The 9,550-nt window shown below is 37.4% G+C and overlaps 2 protein-coding genes across 2 annotated transcripts; one reads left to right on the top strand and one right to left on the bottom strand.

The window, feature by feature from the left end:
- Nucleotides 1-1,361: 1,361 nt before the first annotated feature.
- LOC138667773 (uncharacterized) lies at nucleotides 1,362-3,064 on the bottom strand. The gene is made up of 3 exons (XM_069755866.1): nucleotides 2,904-3,064; nucleotides 2,602-2,712; nucleotides 1,362-2,420 (listed from the first exon to the last, which is right to left on the bottom strand). Exons 1-3 carry the CDS (start codon nucleotides 3,052-3,054, stop codon nucleotides 1,738-1,740), a joined length of 945 nt encoding a protein of 314 aa, XP_069611967.1. The 5' UTR covers nucleotides 3,055-3,064; the 3' UTR covers nucleotides 1,362-1,737.
- Nucleotides 3,065-3,834: 770 nt separating this feature from the next.
- On the top strand, nucleotides 3,835-7,577 carry LOC138665733 (uncharacterized). Its single transcript, XM_069753483.1, has 6 exons — nucleotides 3,835-3,904; nucleotides 4,374-4,431; nucleotides 4,538-4,648; nucleotides 5,048-5,224; nucleotides 5,416-5,526; nucleotides 5,708-7,577. The coding sequence occupies exons 2-6, from the start codon at nucleotides 4,374-4,376 to the stop codon at nucleotides 6,388-6,390; spliced, it is 1,140 nt and encodes a 379-aa protein (XP_069609584.1). The 5' UTR covers nucleotides 3,835-3,904; the 3' UTR covers nucleotides 6,391-7,577.
- Nucleotides 7,578-9,550: the final 1,973 nt, after the last annotated feature.

Genomic DNA, 9,550 nt, shown 5'->3' with positions numbered 1-9,550 from the left:
ATACAAAGACATCTAACATATACAGACTTTTAATATTTTTGTGTAAAATCGCGGTCAGACAGGCACAAACACACACACACACACACACACGCACACAACACAGAACCACACACAACAAACACACAGAACCCACACACACACACACACACACACACACACAAGAAATAGACATTTAGGACTTATTTATGTTATTATCTTTATGCACTTTGAATGTGCTGTCTATAATTTGACTCTATCCTTGTTTTGTTGAAAATAACTGGACATACATAAGAAACCGGGCAATATATCTTTATAGAAATAACACTTCTGCACTCTTTGTGTATTTCTATCAGTTTTATTCAGGCATTTATAACACAACATGTTTGATATTGGTAATTTGATTCTGGGAACACATTTTAAGTTACTGCTGCACATGTATTACTGTTTTTCTTGTTTTTTGTGTAAAATTTCGTTGTTGGTTTACAAAGACATTTCTTTGAGAAATGTGTAGCATAACCAATTACCCATCACGGCCACTAGATGGCAGAATATCATATTAATTATTCTGGGATAACATTTCTCTTTGTGCCTATTAATTTTACAGGAGCCTGTGCTGCCTATAATTTGACTCCTTTTTATACAAAGACATCTAACATATACAGACTTTTAATATTTTTGTGTAAAATCGCGGTCAGACAGGCACAAACACACACACACACACACACGCACACAACACAGAACCACACACAACAAACACACAGAACCCACACACACACACACACACACAAGAAATAGACATTTAGGACTTATTTATGTTATTATCTTTATGCACTTTGAATGTGCTGTCTATAATTTGACTCTATCCTTGTTTTGTTGAAAATAACTGGACATACATAAGAAACCGGGCAATATATCTTTATAGAAATAACACTTCTGCACTCTTTGTGTATTTCTATCAGTTTTATTCAGGCATTTATAACACAACATGTTTGATATTGGTAATTTGATTCTGGGAACACATTTTAAGTTACTGCTGCACATGTATTACTGTTTTTCTTGTTTTTTGTGTAAAATTTCGTTGTTGGCTTACAAAGACATTTCTTTGAGAAATGTGCAGCATAACCAATTACCCATCACGGCCACTAGATGGCAGAATATCATATTAATTATTCTGGGATAACATTTCTCTTTGGGCATTTCTATCAGTTTTATTTATGCTTTTATAACACAACATGTCTGCTATTGTTAATTTGATTCGGGGATAACACATGTTTATAAAAATAACGCTATAGCAAGCGGTAATGTCAAATTCTGAAAATAGCCATTTTATATTGAATTACTAACATTTTTCTATTTTAGCGCTGACACAGCCACATATATTATTCCAGCTTTCTTTAATTCTGCATTATTTTATCACATGATGAAAATAGTCATTTTATATTGAATTACTGCAGCTCGCGGCGCGTTACCACTGGTCTCGTTTCTCAATTAATTTCCCAGCTGACGACGCTATCTATAATTCTGCGTATACCTTAGGCGTGTATTTACATGACAGTGTAATTATTTCTCACAATAAAACAACAGCTCAAATTTTAAGTTAGCTAACAGCATAATGATGACAAATGCATCTTTGCGGAATCTGATAACGACACGCTGAACAAAGGACGGAGCCTGACAAATACACACAACACACAACACGCACATATTATGAAAAATGACAACCATTGTATGTGATTTAAAAAACTTTAGTTAGATTTATCAGGGGTGATTTAGTTTGAAAGCACGCAGCTCCTCGGTAATGTCATGTGTTGGACACGCATTTAACAGTCTTTCATATGTATCGCAGAAAGATTTTAGTTCCATCTGTGCGAGTTTGCTTTGAGCGTACTGCGCAGACATGTCAGTAAACATTTTGACATGGTCAGCATCCCACGAAGGACGACCTGTGTAAGGTGTATGTACAGCAACTTTCTGCTTTCTACCTACACGGCGTCGGGATACGGTTCGTTTCTTTAGAGGTAATACAGGGGCAAAAACGCTAGAAAAGTCTGCAAGAGCAGTATCTGCAGATTGCACAGTCTGGCACACAGGTATATTGAGGGGCTCTGTGGGTGACCACAGACCCTCGGAGAGCTGCTCAATTTCTCTGTTTTCAGGCGTAACTTGGGGTATGGCGCCTGTGCTATTGGCGGGCCGTGTTATGCGGGGCCGAGCGTTCGGCGCTGCACGTTTCTCTCTTGAAACGTTCGTATATTTCTGATGTGAAATCTTGGGGCTTGGATTCCCGGGTTGTTTTGGTGCAGCGTAGCATTCATCACGATCCACAACACAGATGGGCGAGAGAGATGTTGTTCGCACCGCCGTATTAGCTCTTTGTGGTTGATTCTCTTCAGTGTCGTAATTACGCCAGTGCAAAACTCGTTGTTGAAGAGGCGACGTATCTAAAAGAAAAGATACAAGTGGCGGTTAGCCGCGAAACGGCGCAAAATTGGAAAAGCTAAACGGCGACGCATAGCTATGATCATACGTAATATTTGAAAAGTTAATGGGGACAGGTAGCCATGAAATCATTGTAACAATATTTACATAAACCTGTATAGAGCAGTCCAGATATATACTTACAAGTATGAAGCGGGAATTGTCCCACATCAGCTCCTGGTTTAACGGGAGGCGCAATGCTCAAACTCGCAGAGGCGGGAATATTCTCTTTTTCAAGCTGTATTTTCCGGGCAACTAGATTAGCGGGTGTAAGTAAAAATATAACGATTAGCGAACACAGAATTGATTTTCTACACAAAACTGCAGCGGTGAGAAGAATATATATATATTCAAAAATGAATTTTCTGACAGTTAGCTAGCAGCTGTAAGTAAATATGAGTATTACACAAAAGTGAGAATCGACTGTATTTCAAGTGAACAGATACCTTTTCTATTCTTGAAACATCGGTGTAACGAGTTGCCGCGTCTTTTAGGCGCATCGGGTTTCGCTGAAGTTGCAGGGTTCTTGACATCTATGATCTCCACGTCTGAACCCAGCGTATCGCGTGGTTCGGGAACACACCAGTTTTCAGCCATAGCGTCAGATGTCTCCGTGTCAGTATCTGTATGAGAAATTGCGCGTAGTTCGTGTTTACATACAAAGGATTAAAGCAACTGATATAGTATAATATAGTTTTACGGTATAAACATATTTGCGGTGTAAATTAATATAGCAAGACTTATGCCGCTATATATTAATAATTCAGTATTATATTGACGGCTACCGCTATTATTTGTTTTATTAATTTAATCATATATTTATTATGCCATAATTTGTGTAATACAATAGTTAATAGATGCTATAGTTTTACGCCATAAACAGTATATATTAACATAGATAATATATATATATATATATATATTTAGCTTTCTTACATGTGATACATGAAAGATAAATATCTTTGTACCGTGTTACAATGACATTTTTCCCTATCTAAAAGCAAAAAGGTGCTCCTAATTACCCATGATGAGATGAAGAGCAGGCCCATTATCGGCTATCGGCGCCACGGCTTCAATGCGCGCATAATTCTGCGTTATGAAATTATTGCGCCAATCGGGCGACATACACGGCTCTTAAATAAGAAAGAATGCATGAATATATAATTAATATAATTTACTTATAATATAATGACACAATCAGAATGAGTCAATACTCTGTACATTATACGCGTATAATACCGAGTTAATACATGCATTAATTGCATGTATGACTGTGTTCTGGGTGTTAACAGAAGGCGTGTGATGTGGCGTAACTGGGTGTGTTTCTGGGTGTTAACACCTGAGTTGCTTTCTGACACTCAGGATAAATACAGCTGACTGTCCCACTACAGTACAACAGACATCCACCAGAAGTCCGACTAGGATAAAAAGCAGAGCTATTCTAAATGTAAGTATATAAGACAGTTGTGTTATTATTCGCAAATGCATAATTATATTTAACTATGCATCTCTAAACCATAATTAAGGATGTTATTTGTTTAATAAGTTAGTGTTATACTGGCAGCTAACTGCATATTTAGTAGCGATGTATAATATAGTTTTTACTGTATAAGCAATATTTGTGGGACATAATTAATATAGAAAGGCTTATGGCTGAGTCATAACAACCATTGTTATCTGACATGTGCGCGCAATTAGTCACGGGTGGCGTATAATGCGGTTTCCTGTAGGTGTGTTCACGGTGGGTGGTAATTTCTCTCTGAACAGTTGCGCTACTCTCTGAAAAGTAGGTGTTTACTGTTTTATTTGCGGTCTAATATTATCAATGCCTGTAAAGCATATTTTTGTAACGTAGTTTTAAACTGTATTTATTGGCGGCGCAGTTATAGATAAAACTTATCCCCTATTTATTTAAGATGGACGCCCAATACCCTCGCGAGCAATGCAGCCCCCTTCTTGCAAGCACACAATTAGGTATTATACGCGTATAATGTACAGAGTATTGACTCATTCTGATTGTGTCATTATATTATAAGTAAATTATATTAATTATATATTCATGCATTCTTTCTTATTTAAGAGCCGTGTATGTCGCCCGATTGGCGCAATAATTTCATAACGCAGAATTATGCGCGCATTGAAGCCGTGGCGCCGATAGCCGATAATGGGCCTGCTCTTCATCTCATCATGGGTAATTAGGAGCACCTTTTTGCTTTTAGATAGGGAAAAATGTCATTGTAACACGGTACAAAGATATTTATCTTTCATGTATCACATGTAAGAAAGCTAAATATATATATATATATATATATTATCTATGTTAATATATACTGTTTATGGCGTAAAACTATAGCATCTATTAACTATTGTATTACACAAATTATGGCATAATAAATATATGATTAAATTAATAAAACAAATAATAGCGGTAGCCGTCAATATAATACTGAATTATTAATATATAGCGGCATAAGTCTTGCTATATTAATTTACACCGCAAATATGTTTATACCGTAAAACTATATTATACTATATCAGTTGCTTTAATCCTTTGTATGTAAACACGAACTACGCGCAATTTCTCATACAGATACTGACACGGAGACATCTGACGCTATGGCTGAAAACTGGTGTGTTCCCGAACCACGCGATACGCTGGGTTCAGACGTGGAGATCATAGATGTCAAGAACCCTGCAACTTCAGCGAAACCCGATGCGCCTAAAAGACGCGGCAACTCGTTACACCGATGTTTCAAGAATAGAAAAGGTATCTGTTCACTTGAAATACAGTCGATTCTCACTTTTGTGTAATACTCATATTTACTTACAGCTGCTAGCTAACTGTCAGAAAATTCATTTTTGAATATATATATATTCTTCTCACCGCTGCAGTTTTGTGTAGAAAATCAATTCTGTGTTCGCTAATCGTTATATTTTTACTTACACCCGCTAATCTAGTTGCCCGGAAAATACAGCTTGAAAAAGAGAATATTCCCGCCTCTGCGAGTTTGAGCATTGCGCCTCCCGTTAAACCAGGAGCTGATGTGGGACAATTCCCGCTTCATACTTGTAAGTATATATCTGGACTGCTCTATACAGGTTTATGTAAATATTGTTACAATGATTTCATGGCTACCTGTCCCCATTAACTTTTCAAATATTACGTATGATCATAGCTATGCGTCGCCGTTTAGCTTTTCCAATTTTGCGCCGTTTCGCGGCTAACCGCCACTTGTATCTTTTCTTTTAGATACGTCGCCTCTTCAACAACGAGTTTTGCACTGGCGTAATTACGACACTGAAGAGAATCAACCACAAAGAGCTAATACGGCGGTGCGAACAACATCTCTCTCGCCCATCTGTGTTGTGGATCGTGATGAATGCTACGCTGCACCAAAACAACCCGGGAATCCAAGCCCCAAGATTTCACATCAGAAATATACGAACGTTTCAAGAGAGAAACGTGCAGCGCCGAACGCTCGGCCCCGCATAACACGGCCCGCCAATAGCACAGGCGCCATACCCCAAGTTACGCCTGAAAACAGAGAAATTGAGCAGCTCTCCGAGGGTCTGTGGTCACCCACAGAGCCCCTCAATATACCTGTGTGCCAGACTGTGCAATCTGCAGATACTGCTCTTGCAGACTTTTCTAGCGTTTTTGCCCCTGTATTACCTCTAAAGAAACGAACCGTATCCCGACGCCGTGTAGGTAGAAAGCAGAAAGTTGCTGTACATACACCTTACACAGGTCGTCCTTCGTGGGATGCTGACCATGTCAAAATGTTTACTGACATGTCTGCGCAGTACGCTCAAAGCAAACTCGCACAGATGGAACTAAAATCTTTCTGCGATACATATGAAAGACTGTTAAATGCGTGTCCAACACATGACATTACCGAGGAGCTGCGTGCTTTCAAACTAAATCACCCCTGATAAATCTAACTAAAGTTTTTTAAATCACATACAATGGTTGTCATTTTTCATAATATGTGCGTGTTGTGTGTTGTGTGTATTTGTCAGGCTCCGTCCTTTGTTCAGCGTGTCGTTATCAGATTCCGCAAAGATGCATTTGTCATCATTATGCTGTTAGCTAACTTAAAATTTGAGCTGTTGTTTTATTGTGAGAAATAATTACACTGTCATGTAAATACACGCCTAAGGTATACGCAGAATTATAGATAGCGTCGTCAGCTGGGAAATTAATTGAGAAACGAGACCAGTGGTAACGCGCCGCGAGCTGCAGTAATTCAATATAAAATGACTATTTTCATCATGTGATAAAATAATGCAGAATTAAAGAAAGCTGGAATAATATATGTGGCTGTGTCAGCGCTAAAATAGAAAAATGTTAGTAATTCAATATAAAATGGCTATTTTCAGAATTTGACATTACCGCTTGCTATAGCGTTATTTTTATAAACATGTGTTATCCCCGAATCAAATTAACAATAGCAGACATGTTGTGTTATAAAAGCATAAATAAAACTGATAGAAATGCCCAAAGAGAAATGTTATCCCAGAATAATTAATATGATATTCTGCCATCTAGTGGCCGTGATGGGTAATTGGTTATGCTACACATTTCTCAAAGAAATGTCTTTGTAAGCCAACAACGAAATTTTACACAAAAAACAAGAAAAACAGTAATACATGTGCAGCAGTAACTTAAAATGTGTTCCCAGAATCAAATTACCAATATCAAACATGTTGTGTTATAAATGCCTGAATAAAACTGATAGAAATACACAAAGAGTGCAGAAGTGTTATTTCTATAAAGATATATTGCCCGGTTTCTTATGTATGTCCAGTTATTTTCAACAAAACAAGGATAGAGTCAAATTATAGACAGCACATTCAAAGTGCATAAAGATAATAACATAAATAAGTCCTAAATGTCTATTTCTTGTGTGTGTGTGTGTGTGTGTGGGTTCTGTGTGTTTGTTGTGTGTGGTTCTGTGTTGTGTGCGTGTGTGTGTGTGTGTGTGTTTGTGCCTGTCTGACCGCGATTTTACACAAAAATATTAAAAGTCTGTATATGTTAGATGTCTTTGTATAAAAAGGAGTCAAATTATAGGCAGCACAGGCTCCTGTAAAATTAATAGGCACAAAGAGAAATGTTATCCCAGAATAATTAATATGATATTCTGCCATCTAGTGGCCGTGATGGGTAATTGGTTATGCTACACATTTCTCAAAGAAATGTCTTTGTAAACCAACAACGAAATTTTACACAAAAAACAAGAAAAACAGTAATACATGTGCAGCAGTAACTTAAAATGTGTTCCCAGAATCAAATTACCAATATCAAACATGTTGTGTTATAAATGCCTGAATAAAACTGATAGAAATACACAAAGAGTGCAGAAGTGTTATTTCTATAAAGATATATTGCCCGGTTTCTTATGTATGTCCAGTTATTTTCAACAAAACAAGGATAGAGTCAAATTATAGACAGCACATTCAAAGTGCATAAAGATAATAACATAAATAAGTCCTAAATGTCTATTTCTTGTGTGTGTGTGTGTGTGTGTGTGTGTGTGGGTTCTGTGTGTTTGTTGTGTGTGGTTCTGTGTTGTGTGCGTGTGTGTGTGTGTGTGTGTGTTTGTGCCTGTCTGACCGCGATTTTACACAAAAATATTAAAAGTCTGTATATGTTAGATGTCTTTGTATAAAAAGGAGTCAAATTATAGGCAGCACAGGCTCCTGTAAAATTAATAGTGTAAAATTAATATGTGCTAAAATAATGTAGAATTAATGAAAGCTGTAATAATATATGGGAATGTGTCACTTTTATATTCGTATAAAACACAACGCTTCTTACATGACAATCAAACAACAAAAACAAATGAAATGTGTTATAAACCATGTGTAAAATAAATACACGACTAGGCTATATTTATAAACATGTGTTACCCCAGAATCAAGGCCATGAAATGTGTTATAAACCATGTGTAAAATAAATACACGACTAGGCTATATTTATAAACATGTGTTACCCCAGAATCAAGGCCACAATAACTTTTCTTTAAGCCGCTGACCCGCAGTTGGAACTAAAATCTTTCTGCGATACATATGAAAGACTGTTAAATGCGTGTGGGGCGAAGAAATATGTGTTACATGCGTAGTGAATTGCAAATATATTCTGAAGTGTATGGCATTTTGAGAAATGTGTGCGTGTTGTGTGCTGTGTGTATTTGTGTGTGTGTGTGAGTTCTGTATGTGTTGCGTGTTCTTTACAGAACCATAAACTTATAATAGCACAATGTTGATGCCGACAGCCGCGCACAGATGTATTTTTGCATTATTTCACAGTGCCTGATGAGTACCGGATGCATGGTTGGTTGAGAAGCGCCCGTGGGTGCAGAAGTGTTTGTGGCCCGCATATTAATAAAGTACAAAAAATCCCTGACCTATGTGGTCAGCATATTAATAAAGTGCAAAAACATGATAACATAAGTCCTAAATGACTAATAACCGCATATTAATAAAGTGCAAAAACATGATAACATAAGTCCTAAATGCCTAATAATCGCATATTAATCATAAATAAGTTCTAAATGTCTATTTCTTGTGTGTTGTATGTTAATAAAGTGCAAAAATCACTGGCGACAGGTCTCAGCCCATAAAGAAAAAGAAGCGCCTACTAAAACAGGCCGGCGGGTTTATCGGTCCTCTTTTAGCTTTTGCAATCCCAATAATAACAAGCCTGATCGCCGGAAGATAATGGAGCATACAACGAAAATGTATCTAGTCCCCAAACAGGAGCTAGACAAACTAAGACCCGGTACTACAGATAACATACGCGACAGTGTTATTCGGCGCCTTGATGGTGAGATTAGCGACATTTTACAGCGTCGTGACATTCCCGATGATGTGAAAATTAAAATGTATAGCGCTGTGCTACAACGCTACTTGGTACATACGAGGCACAGCTCAAAAGAAGTAACGGCTTTAAATCTCGTTAGCCCTCCTGATCCTGGTCAGCAGCAATTGCCAAATACCGACTCTGATAAAAATCATGAGATCGCTGAAATTGTCGGCCATATAAACCAAAGATATAAAAAGAATGCTGAATTTTTACTAAACAGGCTGC

This window comes from Ranitomeya imitator, chromosome 2 (assembly GCF_032444005.1).
Source record: "Ranitomeya imitator isolate aRanImi1 chromosome 2, aRanImi1.pri, whole genome shotgun sequence".
NCBI lineage: Eukaryota > Metazoa > Chordata > Amphibia > Anura > Dendrobatidae > Ranitomeya > Ranitomeya imitator.
Note: the sequence above shows the minus strand (reverse complement) of the source record. Positions and strands in the feature narration are given on the sequence as shown.

Excerpts from the sequence above, each read along its gene's own strand:
- LOC138667773 (XM_069755866.1), bottom strand. The coding sequence starts at position 3,054 with ATGGCTGAAAACTGGTGTGTTCCCGAACCACGCGATACGCTGGGTTCA. Across the intron at positions 2,713-2,903 it reads ATGTTTCAAGAATAGAAAAG|TTGCCCGGAAAATACAGCTT; the intron begins GTATCTGTTCAC and ends CCGCTAATCTAG. Across the intron at positions 2,421-2,601 it reads ACAATTCCCGCTTCATACTT|ATACGTCGCCTCTTCAACAA; the intron begins GTAAGTATATAT and ends CTTTTCTTTTAG.
- LOC138665733 (XM_069753483.1), top strand. The coding sequence starts at position 4,374 with ATGGACGCCCAATACCCTCGCGAGCAATGCAGCCCCCTTCTTGCAAGC. Across the intron at positions 4,432-4,537 it reads TCTTGCAAGCACACAATTAG|AGCCGTGTATGTCGCCCGAT; the intron begins GTATTATACGCG and ends TTCTTATTTAAG. Across the intron at positions 5,225-5,415 it reads ATGTTTCAAGAATAGAAAAG|TTGCCCGGAAAATACAGCTT; the intron begins GTATCTGTTCAC and ends CCGCTAATCTAG.